The following is a 19,223-nucleotide window of genomic DNA, read 5'->3' on the forward strand; positions in this document are numbered from 1 at the left end:
CTGACGAAGCCAAAAAAGTTAGGACAGATGGTGACGGCGATGGGAAAGTTGAAATAGAAGACAAAGCGGACTGCATGGGACGACCAAAAAGAATTAGGACCAGACAAGAGATGGTCAGAGCCTAGCGCCTAGCGTCTGGTCTCAAGTGCAAGCAAGTGCTCTCTCAGTGTCTCGCCAGGGGGGGTGGGGTGTACGGAGTCAAGTATGGAGACCACTCGAGGGCGCAAAGGTGCACCCGTTTGCCCAGTTTAACGTGGGAGCCCAGGAACAGACGAAGCAGGCGCGCAGGCGACAAGATGGCACAAGAGCCAGCACCACGCTCCATGCCCCCATGCCCCCATGCCCATGCTCCCACTGCCATGCCTGCAAGTGCCATGCCATGCCATGCCACACGACCTGAGCCTGGTGTGTGAAGCCACCCAGGGGCTGGATGTAGAGGGTACTTGCAGCAAAATCTTCAGGAGCCGGGCCCGGGGCGTGGGACGTGGGACGTGGGACGTGGGACGTGGGACATGAGGCGTGAGGGTGGGTCCTGGGTCGAGGGGCCAAGCTAGGCCGCCTGCGCTGCTCGAGTTGTCGGACGAGGAAGACCAGGGCATGGCCTCGTGCTCACGCTCGTGGTCGTGGGCTGTGGGCGGGCTCCAGTGCTGCGGGCTCCAGCGCCCTGTGGTGGACTGTGGACTGACGATAGCGTGGATGGAAGGGCCGGGGCTTCGAAGGTGGATATTGACTGCATTTGATAGCCCTCGGTGCTCAAGTGCTCGTTGACTTTGGCGTCACCTCGCCGACATGTCGAGCGCATCACCCAACAAAGGGCTGCCCAGCTGGCGGTTTGCGGCATTGGTTTCCACGCTCATTGCCCATCGTCGACGTGCATATATTGAGCCGTAGCTGGACCTTGAGCCATGGCAGCAAAGCAAGCCTGCTCGACTGGACGTGACAACCCCGACTCCGCAAGTGAGCTCAGCGCAACCTCTGGAACGGCACAACTCTGCACGCATGGAGCAAGTACGTTTCCATTTTCCCCAGCATTGTTCGATAGCCTGCGTCTGCTGGCTTCTATACACGGCACATGCAGACTTGGGCAAGCGACTATTCAATGCCGTGGCTGGTGTAACTTGGCTCCTCAGCCTCAAGCAGTTGAATGAAGCCTGCACTGGACCACCGGCTGGGACATTGTAAAGCCCTTGGTAAACCAAATGTTGGCCAGCAAATACAATTGCTTGTCGACTCAAGTGATGCAGTGCCCAAGCGCTATAGTGCTTCTCAAATTCAACCCGAATCACTGATTCAAAGCCGCCAGCTATGTGTTTCTATCCCAGGGAAGACATACACACACACACACATATGATACGAGTAGGGACGAAAGAGCCATGGTGAGCATGAGTATCGCAATGCAAAGACCAGCCCAAGTCACAAACCGCTTGCGCTCAAGCTCGCCCACTTGAGCATCTGCCAACGCCTGACACAAGGCAGACCAGGGTCAGGGTGGTCAAGAGGTGGGGGATGATCCATCGTGAAGAGAAAAAGAAAGAAAAAAAGACGACCGTGAAACCGAGGCTCCGTGAGCCCCTGGATAACGGGGAGAGAAGAAAAAAGAGGAAGAGGAAGGAAGAGAGAGAATGGCAGGTCAAGATCAAAGAAATGCCATGCGCAACAAAAATAAAATAAAAAGGGGATACGTCATGCTACCGACGGCGTGACATGAATTTTGTCTATTCGACAAGTAGACCAAGGGGAACCGCTACACTGGGCAGACTGCATGTCCGTCATCAACGTCTCAATTGTCGCCCTCTCTGTGCTCCATCCTGGTGGGATGCAACGTTCGGGCCATGTGCCGGTGGGTGTGACACGGGAACTTGGCTGTCCGCATCACGATGGGCGCGCGTGCTTTATCAAATGCAAAGAATTTGAATAGCGTCAATCATCTCAACCCTTCGCCCTGCTAGCACGAGGCGCACGGGGTATTTGATGTGCACATCCGGAGCCTGGCCGAAACGGGCTTTGGATCAGGCTATTGTACGATCCACCTTGCAAGAACGACATGTCCATGTTGCCAGTACCTGTTCAGCGATTCCTGTGAGGGCATTCGTTGGACCCTCGAGAGCCGTACGATAACAAATAAAAAATGAGTCGGAACCGACTTTCATCACGCTGAAATTGCATGCCCGAGAATCCAGGACCATCGATGCAGTCGTCGACTGATGGACTGGTGCCATGTATCACAAGCCGGCGCGGACCAAACGCTGGCTCAAGGTCTTCACACGTCCTCGCTTTGTACATGCATACTTACTTAAGTACACAAGTACGTGCAAGAGCGAGCAGTTGAGGTGTATTCCACAAACAGACACCTGTTTATCGCAGATTGCAGATCCTGTTGTGGTACAAATAAACTGCAAGGCGGCCTCAGGCAAGGTCTAGCAACGGGCAACAGGCAATGGATGGACCGGAACCATGTGGCTTTGAAGACTTGTTGGATGCGGCAACTTGGCGAGAGGCACTTGACACGTACAGTACAGGCCGAAGGGTCGCTCCCCGCCCCAATTCCGCGAGGCATGCATGAACTTCTCAAGCTCCCCTCGCGAGCAGTCAGTCCATTGACGATGCGCGGGCTGGGGTGGTTTGCTTCCTTGGAGTTGAGCTCATAACGTCCGGCCGCAATACCGGCAAGACCGAGCCCGTGGTTTAAATTGTCCTTCTAGAAAGGCACCCGCAACCGAGCTACGGCCCCGACTTGAATCTATTGTCGGCGAATCTGGCACATGTCCGTGCTACGACTAGCATGCGAAATGCCCGCGCACGTTGTTGGCCTGACTGCATCGTGAGCCGTCGTTTTCTGGCCCAGACTGCAAGAACCGCTCTGCTGGACGCCCTTGGGAGCTCAAGAGGCAATGACGTGCCGGGAGCACCAGCCATTCGTCAATGTAGGGAGTACTACTCGGTACCGTCCTCACGATGACTTGGAGAAGCACATCATAGTAATTGATGCCCGCTGCCCAGTGTTGGCCCAGTCCATGTCGGTGATAAGCATTGGTGGGGCCGCTTACACTGGGTGCGTTGGCGCACAATGCCACTTTGCACTTTTTGAGCATGGCGAAATTCGCATGCAATATTATGCACTCCATACGCACATACATACTCCGGCCGCTGAACAAGCCCTGGCGGGACATCCGCGCGAAATCCATCTTGGCCACACCGCCATCGGCTGTGAGGGCCTAGAAGACATGTTGGATTCTAGTGCCTGTGCCGTGCTGTGCTGGGATGCTGTGGCAAGGAAACTAGCCGACGGAGAACCGGGGAGATGGTGCTGTGAGGTCGATGCGGCAGTAATAATACCATTGATATCATCCATCCACATCTGTCCGAGGCCTATACCAGTCCGAATTATGCCGGTATTACTGAAAGCCCAGTAGAGAGAGGTACGGAGTACCCAGGGAGGAGGTATGGGTTCTAGAGTGCGGCATCGAGTACCTAGCAGTTACTCAGCGAATAGCGGAACCGCCCTCGTGGACTCGCACGAGTTTCGTCCCAGATCGGCGCGTGGCTCCAGGGATCGGCTTGCAGCAAGCAGCTAGGCCACTTTGGGTCGCCCGGCGCTTCCCTTCTTGGTGCGTACTTGGCAAATGAGTGCTGTTCGCGAATGTCGAGTCCGTCTGCTGGTCAAGATTCAATGTTCAATGCTCGTAGCCGTACTGTCAATTGCGCTGTTGTGTTGCCCCCCCACAGCGCACCCAAGTACTTCTGGGCTGCGTCGCTTTCCGTCCAGCCCGATGGGCTCCATCAATTGATGTCAGGTTCTGGTCTGTTGAACCTTGTTTAGACGCCGCCGAAGGAGTAATAGGGCTCCGTTTTGCCTTGTTCTCGCCTGCCAATTCTGACAGCAACTAGTATTCGATTCATGAATCTCCAGCAATAAAAGCCATGGTATAGCATGATATCCATATGAAACATTCGCTGGTATGCGCGAAGCGATCCACAGCATCACGAGACAAATCCGCCTGTCGCCTGTCATGGCCCGCATAGCCGAAAATTTTCCCATTCCTTGCTCCGCGATTGCTTCCCTTTCGTGTGTTCGAGCCGACTCCGCCAGTGCATGTTGAGATTCAGCGCAGCACAGATCAGAAACCATCGATCTGCCCTGTCGGTCGGCGCATGGTGGCGGCCACAAAAAGAAAATTGATATTTTCCCTCAGAGCCAGCTTCATGGTTATGATGATATCGGTCCAACCACCTTTGTCATTGGTAATGCAACGTCCAGCCTCTTTACCATGAACCAAACGGACGGACGCAACAAACAGAGAGTTGAACTTACCTTTGTGAGGCTATACAGTTTCCTCGACTGCCTGTGTTTTCCGTCTGCACTTGACAAAAGCAAATGGCCCCAACAAGACTGCGATGCCTTCTGGATCAAAAGTGGGTGATTTCAGGTGATTGGAGGATAGTTATACAAACTCTGATCGGGCGCAGAACGCCAATGAGCCGATTTATTCATCATGACATTTGGAAATTTAGCTCGCGAACAGACAATCCAGCACCCTCTGTGAATCAGTGGGTAGTCATTCCGGAACACTGTGGCTGGCGCCGCCCTGGGAAATAGTTTCGAATATTGAAACAAGTTGCCTCCCAAACCAGCCCCTTTGAGCGGTTAGCAGGATCCCGCACCGCAATACTACAAGAATATGGAGTAAAAGAAATTTTCGCTTAATTGGGCAGGGGGGTCTTATGTCGTATGTACATGTACATCAAGCTGCGCAGAGAGAAAATGCCACAATACGAATAATTCATTAGCTTCCTGAATGTATGGAGTTGACCCAGCCGTAGTCCACAACTATCAGTTACAGATATGTTCTGGAAGTTCGTCGTGGGTCTGTGCTGATGATGATGGCAAGGGTGAAATGAAGGGTATGCTCAGCGCAGTTGTCAGCTCCTGCCAACGAGCAAGGAGGATGTCTCATGTCGACGGAGTACAAACCGCTCAGACGCAATTATGATGGTTCTCTGGCCCGATTCGATTCACCCTTGTACATGGTGGATTCCCTGACTCACTGTTTCTCCACGGATCTCTGCGACAAGCGTGGTATTTTGGACACCCTTTTTGACAGGGAACAAAGCCATAATTAATGCTGAACTTGTGCAAAAAGGGAGCTGGTTCCTGGCTAGTATTTGCGAAAGATGCTGGTAACTATCGTCAAGTTGAGACCTTGCACATACATACTCCGGAAATACGCTCCGGTGACGAGTCAGCCAGCCATGTGCCGTCTCGATTGCGCTTGGTGTGCTCGTGCCATTCATGTAGTATGTATGTACGTACTACTAGTAATTCCTGAAGCTGCGGCACTTGCCACTTAAAATGCCAGTAATCCAGATAGGTAGTATTCCGTAACGCTCTGGCGGGAGGTGTCTAGATGTTGGAAGCATTAGCAAGTGAAAGTACAAGAACCCTTCCAGATATTTCTAGGCGTGACTGGTTTGCCTTAAAGGCCATGGAGAGAATGGACACACAAATGTGATGGCTTCGAAAAAAGGCAAAATTTTGAACGACCAGCTCAGATATAGGTGGCCCAATGCTTATTTGACTACGGCGGACTTGCCTGTAGAAAACACGATGGATTTCTGTGCTCCGTCGAGGACCCGTCCGTGTGAAACAGTGAACATCACTCACTGGTGGGAAGTACGAAGGTGCCGCATCTTCCCTGCCAGATCTCTGAGGGGAACACCGTCAAAGGCTTCCCTGTCGAAGGAAGGCTTGGCCAGAAGTACCCATCCACAAAAAACACCACAAGGGGGTCGGGGAGAAAGGGGTAGTGAGTGACACATGGCCGGTGTGGCTGGTTGTCCTGCATGACTTGTCATGCTCAACGTGTTTCTTAAGCTTGAAATAGAATCACGTTTGCACTGGTGTGCACAAAGAACCAGGGTGTTTCCCGATTCTACTTGTAACTGGTGGCACAAACGTCTTGGCAGAGAGTTGCCACATGGCAGACAGAGTTTCTGCACCGACTTTATTCGTGTGCTTGTTAGTGCGTCTCTCGGGTGGTCCAGGTCTGAACCACCAGAGTTGGCGGGCATTAAGGGGGAATTTTCGCAAAGCTTTGGCAGACTACGTAATGGGTACACCCCCTGTGTTGTATCGATCTTGGGTCTGTGGAGTGTTTGCTGTGTTCAAACCACAGACAGCGAGCTCTGAGGCTTGGGTGGCGACATGCAAACAATGCAGGCTTTGTGACACAGACTAACGGCGTCTTGCTGAGTGATATTGAAGGGTTCAATAAAGCGCGGGTTGAATAAGCAACGTGCCAATTCCCGTCATGGCGCGGAGCCTGCGACTTTCCAACTTGGATGCGAAAGCTTACAGTCATCATGTATTAGAGGCAGAGTAGCGATGCAAAGCATTCATTCGTTCCAGAGGGTACTCACTACTCTCTGGGGCCCGAGCATGTGAAGGGGCACCTGTGTCTCATCAACAGGTTGGAAACCATGTGGAGACACAAGAACGCGTCTTTTGATATCTGCGGTGAGACGGTTCGTGGCTTGGGTACCAGCCGGTTCGCATCACATACAAGATGCCGTGGGGTGAATTGGGCCCTAGGCTAGCAAGCGATGTTGACGATGAAGCAGATGGTGACGTTTTTGTTTCTGCAGTGGGACCTCCCTCGGCCACGACGAAGTACGATACCCAGGTAGTGTCCGGGGGCACTTATAATCTACCAGCAATGCAGAATACAAATGAATTATGTTGCTGCAGCTGGCCATGAACTTCGGGACTTGCGATGTTGAGTACAGTTCAAAGAGACAGGGTTTTGCACAGACCAGACGTGCCTAGATGCGTGCATTTGACTTGACGTGATGGTTCTGGGCCGCTCCTTCCTGATGCGACATCAATTGATTGCCCAGTACTCCATACGGAGAAACTGTATCGTACAAAGTAGCACTCGGTACGGATACTTCGTGCGCCCGTTTCGATAACTGCTTTACTCTACCACCATGGCGATCGACACTACAGCAGCCCTCGAGCATTGTAGATGAGCATCGAGGTACTTTGATGCTTGGGGTCGACTAACAGCCGATGCATCCTGGGTACTTTCAGAGAAACGGTGCCCGCCAACATAACGATCCGCATGTGCTGCTTACTTCTGTGCAGCAAACGCAAACATTTCAAGGACGACTGAGAACCGACATCAACTGATGACCTGACCGTCAGTTGCCCCACTACGATAGGTGAATGCACAAGGCGAACCACGCTGTTGCTGAGCTGATTGGATATATGTACGCGGCCGTACTACTCCGTATCTAAGTTAGAAATCCTTGGACATAGGACTACATACGTACATAGGTACCTAGTAGGCAATTTTGGACTCGGACTGGTTTGGTAGGTCTATGCGGGTGGGGTGAATATGCAATACTATGTTGATTTTCTTGAAGAGAGCGGGACTCTTGTCTTCGTGGGGGTCAAACACATCGCGACGGAGCACTGGCCCACTCTCGAACCATCCAGGCCACACAGTCCATACAACTTACTCTCGAAACTTGGTACCCAAGGTCAATAGTCGTTTGTCGGTCGGCCGCACTCCATCTCTCGGCCGACGTTGCGGAGTCCACCGCATTGCGCAGGACTGGCTCCTCCAAACTGCCGTGATATCGCGGATGCGTTCTGATGGGTGGGCCATTTGTGCAACACCCTCACTGTCCAAAGCCATCGCCGCTGCCGCATGTTTTGAGGGGAAATAGAGGTGGCAAACGAGGCCGACACCTAACATACTCGCGGGAATAAGCTGGTTCACCATCCCTAATGTACCCGAGGTGAGGTAGGATGACGTCTTCTATGTGCAGTTTGATGATCGGTGGTCCCCAAGACCGTGGCCTGATTGATAGACTTGCATTCAGATAGCATGGATGACACGAATCACGCACCCACCAAGCAGTCAAAAGGCAGATTACGACTCTGCTTCACTCAGCATTTGAGGCCATTCAGTAGCTGATTGTGGCAATCTTCGAAGTCATACCCGGTTCTGTATTGAATTCATGATTCAGGCATTTCTCCAGAAGTTCCATTCGCTGGACCGACGCTCCCCGTAAGCCGAACCCCGCAAAAGCTTTTAAGCATGTGTTACAAAGACTAAGATTCGGGTCCTATCATGGTAACCTGCACGACCTTGGGCTTTCCAAAACGACAACAAATGTATTGAAGCGGATGCAGAAACGCACAAGACAGTGAAGGGAACTTCTATGAGATGACAGCTTGACAAGTCATCTGGGTGATTGATTGCGTCAACGGTCTTGTGACGGTGGGTTTCCATGACAGTTTGTGGTCATAGCTAGGTATTCGACCAACCAGTGGCGTTGAGCGACTCCAAAAGTGTCGAATGCTTATGAGTGTTGACGCTGAATAATTAGCTGCTTGAAATCCTTGGATGGGAGGACCCCGACAAACTTGGACGGCCCAGAGCCTATTGCACTGACAATCGCGGTCATTTCTCAAATATGACCTTTCAATAGCAGATACGGAAATATCGAGAAGGTCGCCAGTTGTCCTACATGGCGTCTGCAGCGAGGGTGTCTGTATCTATGCATACTCTCAAGATCTTGGCCCGAATCATCGCTGGGTTGTGGGCGAGTGCCGGCAGCACCAACCCTGTCGTGTCCCAGCCAGGCGGCGACTGTGACGCAGACCCGTGCCTGATCAACGATTCGCCCTCAGAGAATGTGGACAAGATCCCCGAACGGCACAGGTGTTCTCAGGGTGCAGCTTGCAGCAGGCAAGCTGCACGAGAAACATGGTTCTGTGCGGCACCGAATTCTCCTTGGGTGGCTGACAGACCGGCCTCTAGGGACTGTGCTTGAATCGCAACAAGGGGACTGGACTGGGCTCGAATGAAGACGCTGGTCTCAGACCAAAAGCCTCGTTTAATAATGCTGGTTGCAGGTTGCAGGGCCTCGGGAGGAAACGAGGAGAGCATCTGGGTGGGTGAGATTCTCGAGGGGGGCGTGTGCCTCAAAATAGTGGGCATGAATTGGAACGGACCACTTGGTGGCCGAGCACAAGACGGTCAGGACGGGCCTGGCGGGGAAAGGCAATGCCACGTGGGTTTGAAGATGAATCCACGCCCTTTTGTCCGCCACCTTAGCCTCTTTCCCTGATTCCTCGTTCGCTTGTCCGCTTGTTCGCCTGCTCGTTCGCCTTTTTGCTTATTGTTTGCTGGTTTGCTGGTTTGCTGGCGGTAACAAGTGCGGAGTATTTCGCGCTTATTGCCTCTTTTTGTAGAGCATTGCGCTCCTCCTCCTCCTCTCGTGTGCGGTGGCTGGCCAGGACATTGCATGCGCCAATACGGGCTAGATATACTTAGTACTTGGGAATACCTGGGGCGACGGGGCAACTACTCCATGTCTGTGAGTCTGAGGTATGCCTGTAGGTGCTATCTACCCTAGGTACTTACTTACCTAAGGTACGGAGTAGAATTGATGCCAAGCAAGACATTTGCAGTATTTGGAATACTGACCCAAAATGTCAAGTGTCCGGCGGAACCCAGCAGGCCGCATGTGGATCCCATGCTAGAATGAGTCTGGTTCTTGAGCGTCTGAGCACGGGGATCAGCAATAATGCTGGCGCTCCGTGCCACATGAGTTGCTCGCGCCAGGCAAGGTCAAGGTTAAAGGGCCCTGAAAGGAGTTGCGCACCTTCCTGTAGGGCTGCCTCTATCTGTACTGTATGTATGTACGTACTACATTGTCCCATTGTGGGAAAGGCCCCCCTCGCTCCTGCCGTCAGGTTCCTAGGTACTTAGTCATTGGTTGCCGAACATGTCCGTTCACCCAACACCCAGCATCACCACAAGCACAACGGTTATGCTGAGATGCTTTAGAAGCTCCTGTTGGACCTCCTTTAGAAATATCCAGCATGTCTTCAATGGTTTGGCACTCAGGGCCACTATTTCGGCCTGGGGTACAGGGTTCTTTGTCTTCCAGGTCGCCAACTCCGCAATCGATTGCCATGATGTTACGAAACCAAACGTTGCTGGGAACTGTGGAATGTGCCATCATTCCTCGAAACACAAGACGTCACTACGTCTCAACCCCTCGTGAGTTCAATGCGGTATCCAGCCGTTTACTCAATCTGCTGCAAACTACAATCTTAGGCCATGTTTATGGCACCGACTTCGTGACCCCGCTTCTTCATCCTCTAGATTTCATTAGTACTTCCAGTGCACAGTAAGAGTGATGCTGTTGCAAAACGCATAGATAACAAATATCCCGACGACAAATATTTGGCTGACAAGATACGCAAATTAACAAACGATAGGTGTCTCCCTGTGTCTCTGGTGGCCATTGTTGCACACACCCGACCACATTGACCACGGCTGCGGCTGTTGATTGACCTGTAATTCGGCTGCCCGCTGAAGCACTTGTTGATGATACCAACGAAATTAGCTTGCTGGAAGGGCAATCAATCGATCCGTTTCTACACCGCCCTTCGACAAATTCCCTGGCAAAATGAGTCCCACCCGCACACCAAGAGACCGATTACAAATATCTCTTAACTTTCTATCTGATCCCATCATGATAAACGACGGCGGGCGCGCTACACTCTCCAGATGCAGGCGACATTGTCAAGAGTCTTGTCGTCAATGCAGAGCTTATTGCCCTTGAATCTGGTCGGCAACCATACTACGGCTGTGCCAGAATGAATTACGCACTCGGCCACCGAACGTGCCGAAAAGCAAGACCTGAAGGTTGTTAAACCAGCCGGCTGGTTTCTGGAGGGGGTGCAAGCGTCCAGACAGAGAGCAGAGGCCAACATCCTGGTCTGACGGCTGAAGTATCGAGTACATTGCCATGTGTCGCCGTCACCAAGGCCACGAGGACGCAACGCACACGCCTTGAATAAGCTGCTTGCACGCCCTTACCAGGCAAGGGTTTCGAAGATTTGAACCAGCCACTGCGACGCCACACCGTGACACGGCGGACAGAGCACAATGTGAAGAATATGGAGTCGCGGACCACATCTGCACAGTATCCCATGGAAAATTGAGTGTTGCTTCAACCCATGTTGAATATTGCCCATGGTACACCGTACCCATGTGATTAGAGCCCTCATTATTAGTTCTGACTGAACTGCGAGTGCCTTGCAGGCAATCTTGGGCCAAGAGTCGAGGTGAGGGGGTTTGGCCAATGGAATCACGGGCAAGAATTCTGGGCCTGCAGCTCTGCGATACCAATGTCAAGTCCACTGTTTTGGTTTACAGGGGTGCAAATATTACCAAACGGAACATTGAAGACAAGACGAAGTATCTGGCTAGCCGTTTCCTGTCTACAAGGCGGTAAAACACGACCTGAATAAGATGTGAAGCCTATCCAGCCACCACACCAGAGCCTACGAGGCAGCCACAGCATACGAGACGGGACTAGCAGCAGATGGACTCACCACGACCAGCGGCTAGTACTGCTAGGTACTACATACAATGACATGAGGGCTTGGCGACCGGCAGGCGGATTTATTATTAGTCATTTCACATTCGGAAACGCGGGCCTAGGTTCCTGGGATCAACAGTAGTCCCAAGAGGTGCAGATTGAGATAATCGAGGTAAAGGATACAAGTCGAGGCAAGACCTTGTGAGACATATCCAGGCCTGTGTTGGAGCCAACAGCTTTGTTTTACCCGGCAGAACAACTGCATTGAAGCATGCGGAGCATTCCTTTCTCCGCATCATGCCACGAGGTCAGCAAGCGCACACCCCCCCTTCCAGTCGTGTCCGGTCTGTTGATTAGTGTTGCTCCCAGTGTCGTCAGCAGCCACTCAGTCCTGCACCGCCCACCGCAATTCACAAGGGCTGCTGGGTAATAATAGCGTTTCCAGCGCCCGTTCACTGCTGATGCGGCTTATTTCCTGAACACGTGGCAGATGCCGCTTGTGCAATCTTGCCATCCGTCAATGCCGACGACCTACCCTACCCACGATGTTGGGTCAAACACTGAATCGTCTGCTGACCAACACTCTTGCCATCGATTCGTGCCCAATTTCCCCCTTGGACGCAGAGGTTCAGATAGCTGGTGCAAGAAACCACACTTTGTCCACGGTGAAGTAGACAGTAGTGTACAAACGGGACCTCCCGGGCTGTGCTGTGGCATGATGCAACACATCATCTCGCACATTTTCTTATCTGGGCAACGCCGAGCGATGCATGCCACAGAATGAAACGTCATCTCCGAAGCTGCGTTAAGTGGTGTCCGGAAATACAAGCCCTGTTCCACGATTCGCACAGATGTATCGAATATCCCTTCCCCCGAGGCTCAAGGTTCGGGCAGTCCGGTGCTGAACAATGAATGGTCTTGTTAAAAAAGTGGACCTCGGCCGGCTTCAATCTCATGATGTCGTCGTCATTATCTGTCATTTTCAACAACAAGGCCACGAGGTTGGTGGATATTCGACCTTGAAGGCTGTACTACTTTGCATCCCACCGGAGGCGTGAGTGTAGCTTCAATTCAAGTCGATGAGATCGCATGGCCCCATTGTCAAACGATAAGCTTTCCGCATCGGTTCCGGGCCGTCACTTGCTTTGACCAAGATCATTGGGAGTCATTAGGGCAAAAAGCAAACAATACCATGAGCCGAACAAGCATGTTTACTACCAGACGCGACTTCCCGCGTGTCTTCTCCTAATGAACGCCACATCCAGGAAGCAATTAGCAACTCCAACAAACCAGTGGTTCTGCGTTGATAGCTGCTATTGATGTTACTGTGCTACGCAGGCGGGTTAGTATTCGCAAATGTCGTTGCCATCTATCCAGCCCAATTTGTCACTCAAATGAAACCTCGACTCCGGCCCGAGACTTCGCATGGTTGAAACTGCAGACGAAGCTGCCAGCCCGCTTTCACAAGGATACACTGGAAGGATGATCCTTGATATGCTCGCCGGGGCGAGTTCATCTTCTTTTCCACACGCCCACAGAGTGCAGACTCAGCTGAACTCGATGCAACGGACACCATCAGTTTGACCTGAGAGAACATACAGTATACATCTTGTGTAGATGGCGTCTTGGATGGTGAAATATTTGGTCAAAGTCCCGTGAGCAATAAGTGCTTGCTACGGGTGGCAATTCTGAAAATTGCAAGCTCCTCTGATGAAATATTTTCGCACCATGTCACCTAGCACCTGTCTTTCATGTCCCACGGCTGTATCTACCAACATCGGAGACGTTGTCAAAGGCACCTTGGGCTGGTCCCTTTCTTATTTTCTAGCCTCCTTTTACAATGACACGCCCCGCTCCTATATTTATTCCAGGCAGGAAAAAAAAAGGAAAAACAACCATTGACAAGAGCACACTGTGTTACAAGTCTCTCCCGGCCGGCCAAATCATTCTGAGATCCAGGCTCGTGTGCATGCCATCCGGTCTACAATATGCAGGTCTGCTTCAGGATAGTATCAGGTCACGAACTGGGATCCTCCGCAATTGCTCAACTTCAAAAAACGCTGCTTTGCATGTATTTCTGGGACGCTCACTACAACCCACAGCCGGCCCGCAAACACAGGGGCATAGCCAAAGCCCTGATTGACGCCTTTACGGGATCCCAAAACTACGGGAATCCGCGTGTCATCGTGGCTAGTTCACCATGTAGGTACCAGGAACAAGGACAGCCAAGACACAACAAGAATAAATGGCCCCATGATAGGTAAGCGGCTAGCTGGGGAGAAATTAAAAAAGAAACGTGGCAAAAACCAGTCCGACGTTTCCTTTGAAAAGCTTAGCTCCGGCAAGGATGCCCAGGCGCTGGCTGAATCCTTCCAATCTGTTAGCGCCGAAGGGCCCATGAATCTCGGGAAACCGTGATTCGTATTAATACCACTCGGCATGGAAAACTGACTTTCCGCATCATACCGGCAGGCAAGGCAAGTAAGTGACCGTTGACTGCGCTCCCAGCGGCGTGCTTCTCAGCCCCTAGGTCGATGGCCGAAGGGGACGGAGCAGGGCTATTCCATGCAAAATTGTTCGATTGTCCACATCACCACAACCACGAGATGTGTACACGAATAACGGGACTGTCTACAATATGCCATACAGCATGTACGTACAGTACTGCGTAATACCGACCCATTCGCAGGCGGAATCCTCCTTTCATCGAGCCAATAACCCTCCATTGCTTTGGGGAATACGGTTGGCTTCTGTTCGCTCTCTTCCTTTCGGTCGCATGCAGAATTTGATTATACCTGGCGCCCCTGCTACTTTGGTGTCGCGTGAGAAAAGAATTTTCCAGAAGTAGGTTTGCACTTCTTTACGAATTCGTGCTGTGGGTTGCGCCGGACCGCCAAGGCCGGCTGAGATAGATAGTTTCACCTCCGGAATGAGGTGGAACTAACATTGTATGTACTACTAACAGAATGCCTGCCAAGACTGCGAGAATAGGCGGTGTGCGGTGGCAAAAAGTAACGAAACTGCCGTCACATTGCCCTTTTTTTTTATTGAGCTGTGCGAAAACGACTCTAGGGTACGTAGCTTTGTCCTAACCGTGATACAACTGCATTGAGAAAGGTATATTGCAGCAGAAGATTAAAGACGAAATGCGAGTAAATAGGCCACAGCTCCCAAGGCACACAGGTGCAGAAGCACGTTCGCCTCGTCGTACCTTGTCCACCATCGTCCATGGATGCCCACCTCCTGTTTCTCAGACTTTTTGTAGTATTCTGAACCTAAATAAAACCAAACGCCGACGCTTTCTGTTTTATAAGACACGACTGTACCCATCCCCCGTAACGGAGCCCAGGTCCCGGGGAGGTTTATATAACGTACATGTTTCGTGGATGCACAAAAACCAAAAAAAAAAACTGCTCTGCTCCCATGCCTTATATCGCCGTGGGCGCGGCATCGAATCGCCAGCCCTTGCTTCGCATATTCATCTCAATCGACTTCCAAATCTGCTCCACGACCTCCTTGTCTCTGAAGCGAGAAGCGTCGGCGCCGTCGCCGCCGCGCCATCGATCGACGCCCGTCGACAGCACCCTGTGGCCCCAGCTGCGGATGCTCTCGGGGGCCTGCTCCCCGCGCCAGCCCACAAAGACGCCGAGCGTGTGCTTGAACAGCTCGTTGGGGCTGCTCCACTTGTAGTTCTTGAACTGCCACGTCTGCCCGGTGGTGAAGACGGCCACCACGCGGTTCCAGTACTCGGGCTTGAACTGCTCGGAGCCCTCTACGAGGATGAAGCGCAGGGGGCGGTTGGGGTCGATGGCCCGGATGACGCGCTGGACGTGGAGCATGCTGGCTGTCGAGGCGCTGGCGTCGGGGGGCACGAACTTGCCGTCCTCGAGGAAGGACCTCGCGTTGGACATGCGGAGGAGCGACGAGGCCGACGGCGAGAGGAGGATGATGGGGTCCGGTCTCCTAGTCGGGCCTTTCTGGTTGAGGGAGAGGGAGGATGCCGCGCCGGGGGCGGAGACCGCCTGGGCCTTCTTTTGGATAAACGGCGCCGCGAGCTTGCGAACGTGCGAGAAGTCCTGCGTGCGGTGGTTAGCTCTCGCCCATGTCGAGGGGTTGGTGGTCGGAAAGACAAGAAAAGAATGAATGCGGCCCCTCTGCGGGAAACGCCGCTGGACTTGTGATACGTACTGTCGGCTTGATCCCCCTCAGTACCGTGTTGCGGTCTCCCATCCTGCGCTCTCCATCGTAGACGCTCGCCAGGCGCGGATCCATGGTGCCCTTGCCGGCCCTGGCCTGCGCCGCGGTCGACACGGCTCCGGATTTGGTCGCGGGAGCCGTGCCGGCGGCGGCGGCAGCGGCAGCGGCAGCATCCGCATCCCCGGCAACAGGTTTGATGTATTCGCTCTCCTCGCTGGCCGCCTCGAGCCAGGTGATCAGGTCGAGTCGTTCGATGAAGCCCAGGTTCTGCACCTTGCCCGTCGACCCGGCCGCCGCGAGCTGCTCGTTGAGCGTCGTTGCCGAAGCATTGTACTCTGGGATGGCGAGCTCGCGATTCAGCCAGGCAAAATAGATGCTGCGCAGATCGACGGGTTTGTCGTTGGAGATGAAGCGCGTCGGGGTCTCGATGGCGAGGGCGATGCCCTGGGCTGAGAATTGCAGGTGGCTTGCTTCGGAGAGGGGACATTCTTTGGCGCCCGGGTCGTCTGACGCGCTGGGAATGAAGGGCTGGCTGCTGGAGATGGCTTTGCGAAGGAGTACGAGAGGGTCGTGGTCGGCGGAGGCCATGATGGGCGGACTTGCGATGGGGTTGGCGGGAGAAGAGGTGATGTGTTGAGAGGTCGGTAGAGGAAGGGGAGGAAGGAGAGGATTTGTCGGTCGATCAAATGTCAATTTAAATCATCGAGCGGGTATAAAGATGGCGGAACAAATGGCGGTGCTCTTCCCTCGGTGGCCAGCAGTGGTGGTTTGGCTGTGAGGTGGTGAAGCTTTTTTGGTCAAACGTAGTTTTGGAGCTGGGGTTGGGAGCTGTTGCAGTGGTCATCTGACCAATCAGCACTTAGTCTGAGTGCGGGTGTAAGTGGTTCTATAAACACAGCAACAATGTATGAAAAAGTATTCAAATAATTTCCATACATCCATTGTCTTGTTTTTCGTAAATATAGTAGCTTATTGTTCACATATTTGTACTCTGCTCTTGTCATTTTGGGGGCATGACGCAGACTAAATTCGTCATGCTTGATTGTGTGTCCTTCAACCATGACAACCTCAAAAGACCTAGCTGACAGCAGAGTTTAAATTCCGCATTAGCACAGTCATTGTTGTAAATATCTCGTCGTTCAATCGTGATCTTCATTAATATGCGGATTCTCTCAGTCTAAGATATGAAAAAAAAACTGTCAGTTTCTCCTTTACTCAATGTCTCACGCAGTTCTAGCGCCGAAGTAGCATCCAACGAAGATGATACACTAGGCCAGCGCAATACCAAGCACAGCCTGACTCATAATCTCACCAGCGCAAGGGAACTAAGAAACGATAATCATACAGTTCAATAATAAATACAGTCATAGCATGTCCGCTCAAATGCTGCCGTCTCAGACAGCTCCACCACTGTCCCCTACGTACGAGATCAACCACAGCAGCAAACCACTACCCCTTGGCTCATGATACAAGGCCCGTATTCTTCACTTGTAATCGAGACTTGCGAGCGAACGGCATTCTTAGCAGTCAATCAATCAAGTACTTTGCTCCGCAAGTCTGGCGGAGAGGCTTGGAGAGATGTAGCATCACATTGGTCGCATAAGGAACGTACACTACATCTAGAATAATAAGATAGTATCGAATTGTATTCTTGTGGACCACATAGCCATGCTGGACTGTACTGTACTAATATCTAGCACTATTCATAAAGTATGCAAAACCGGGCCGCTTCATCGCGACCAACAATGCCACTGTATCAACAAAGCCATAAAACAAAGCTGCCTCCCACGGATTCTTATTGGTTTTACCGCCCAGCTCTAGCGCCAACGCCATTGAAACATAGACAAAGGAAGCCTCAACACCCCCCCCCCCAAAAAAGTAATAATAATCGAAAGCTCACAAATCGCGACGTCTATATGCCAAAAACCAGCTTCATGCGCTCGTATGTATAAAAGCTCACTGCCACCATGGGGATCACCTTGACATAGCCAATTGTCAACCCGACAAAGAAGCCTCGGAATCCGCGTTCTTGGAAGATGAGTCTGGCCGTCTCGCCAAGACGCATCCTGTGACCGTCCCCAACAGCACCGCTTACTTGCATGCGCCGTCTGATGACCTCCAACGGGTACGATGAAGTTTGCGAAATCATACCAGCGACACCACCGCTCGTGAGCTCAGCCCACGATCGGAGCGGCGCGGGCTTGTCCGAGGGCTGGTTCTTCCGCCGGGGTAGGGTCGTATATTGGGCGACTGAGGGGTGGCGCATCAAGTCGCTGACGGTGTCGTGGGTGAGGAAGGACATGCCCGCGTACGGAAGCATGCCCAGCAGCGTCGGCGCAAAGCCACGGTAAAAGTTGATAAGTCCCGTCTTGGGGACAATCGAACCGGCCACCGAGGCAGTAGACTCTACGGCGGCGGCAACAGGAGCTGGGGCGCTGGGGAGTCTTGCCGTGGCCGACTTCTCGACAGGGCTCGAGTTGTAAATCTGTCTGCAGATTGAAGACAAAGACGAGCGGCCGTCCTTCTTTGTTTCAAAGGCCAGCCGTACTCGAATGAGCTCCAGGGGATATGTGAAGAAGACAGAAGTGACGCCGGCAAGACTGCCGCTGAGGAGTCGTCGCAGCGGCGTTTCGTACTCTTTGCCAGGAATAATCATGGCTCGAATCTGCTCGTAAGCGAGGAACTTGATGCCGGCGTAGGGAAAAATACGCAGCAGCGTAGCCGAGTGGCCTCGGAAGAGTCCCCGGCCACCTTCGAAGTGGTAAATGTCTCTGATGGCGGTTGCGACGCCGAAGGAAGATCCTGTATATTTTGCGAAGTGGGGATTGCTGGCCTGGAAGAGGATCTTGACTCGATCTAGCGGAGCGACGATGGTCTTGGCCTGATGAAGGAACAGTTCAAGTTAGCAGACGGATTCTTGCAGCACGAGTCTCTTTCTGGCACTCGAGGATTGTGCTTACAGCGCAGCCTGCGACCCCCCCGGCGACACCAGATCGCCAGACATAGTCCCAGGATCGAGTCCTGTTTCGGGGTGTTATGGCTTCGTCGTCGGTGGGACACACAGCCGCGTCCCTGTTACTGGCGACGGCAGGAGCCATGGCAGCCACTCCGACATGTTGGCGCACTCTGCCGCGAGCAAGTTCCGTCACCGAAGCATGGTCCATGAGGGGGGAGGACGTGGGCATTCCGGATGCCGACAGCACGTGGAGAAGTTGCGATGCAGGAAGTCCCAGAGGACCGACGCCGCATGCCGGCCCCGGGTACGTAGGAATGATGTGGCGGACTCGGTCGACGGGAATGGCGACGATGAGGAGAGATTGTGTGAACAAGACTGGCTCTATTTCAATCAGCAACAAAAGACAAGGGTGGGCGAGCGTCGGCTGAGGAAGAGGGAAGCAGCAGAGGTTGTGTGTGCCAAAGACAAGTTGTCAGTGGAAATGGAAAAGATGAGGAATTTCAAGTTTCGGCACGCCACGGGACCCCGGCTATGGCTGCCCACGAGACTTGGGGGACATCTGGGGGCTCGCGGCTTGGGGACAGCGAACCGGCAGCCTGTAATCGGGCTCTGCACTCCGTGTTTGGACATTGATGGCACTGGGGGTTTAGCGGACGTCATAGTA

At 52.8% G+C, this 19,223-nt stretch overlaps 3 protein-coding genes across 3 annotated transcripts; 1 reads left to right on the forward strand and 2 right to left on the reverse strand.

Moving 5' to 3' along the window:
• Positions 1–8,535: 8,535 nt before the first annotated feature.
• G6M90_00g021530 (uncharacterized protein) lies at positions 8,536–8,875 on the forward strand (the record flags this gene model as incomplete). Its single annotated transcript, XM_066129876.1, has 2 exons — positions 8,536–8,740; positions 8,829–8,875. 2 exons carry the CDS (start codon positions 8,536–8,538, stop codon positions 8,873–8,875), a joined length of 252 nt encoding a protein of 83 aa, XP_065985812.1.
• Positions 8,876–14,834: 5,959 nt separating this feature from the next.
• On the reverse strand, positions 14,835–16,191 carry cdc73 (Cell division control protein 73; the record flags this gene model as incomplete). The annotated part of the gene is made up of 2 exons (XM_014692908.1): positions 14,835–15,482; positions 15,595–16,191. 2 exons carry the CDS (start codon positions 16,189–16,191, stop codon positions 14,835–14,837), a joined length of 1,245 nt encoding a protein of 414 aa, XP_014548394.1.
• A 1,324-nt stretch (positions 16,192–17,515) lies between these two features.
• On the reverse strand, positions 17,516–18,701 carry LEU5 (Mitochondrial carrier protein LEU5; the record flags this gene model as incomplete). The annotated part of the gene is made up of 2 exons (XM_014692907.2): positions 17,516–18,484; positions 18,564–18,701. The coding sequence occupies 2 exons, from the start codon at positions 18,699–18,701 to the stop codon at positions 17,516–17,518; spliced, it is 1,107 nt and encodes a 368-aa protein (XP_014548393.2).
• Between the last annotated feature and the right edge of the window lie 522 nt (positions 18,702–19,223).

Source organism: Metarhizium brunneum, chromosome 1 (assembly GCF_013426205.1).
Source record: "Metarhizium brunneum chromosome 1, complete sequence".
Classification (NCBI taxonomy): Eukaryota; Fungi; Ascomycota; class Sordariomycetes; order Hypocreales; family Clavicipitaceae; genus Metarhizium; species Metarhizium brunneum.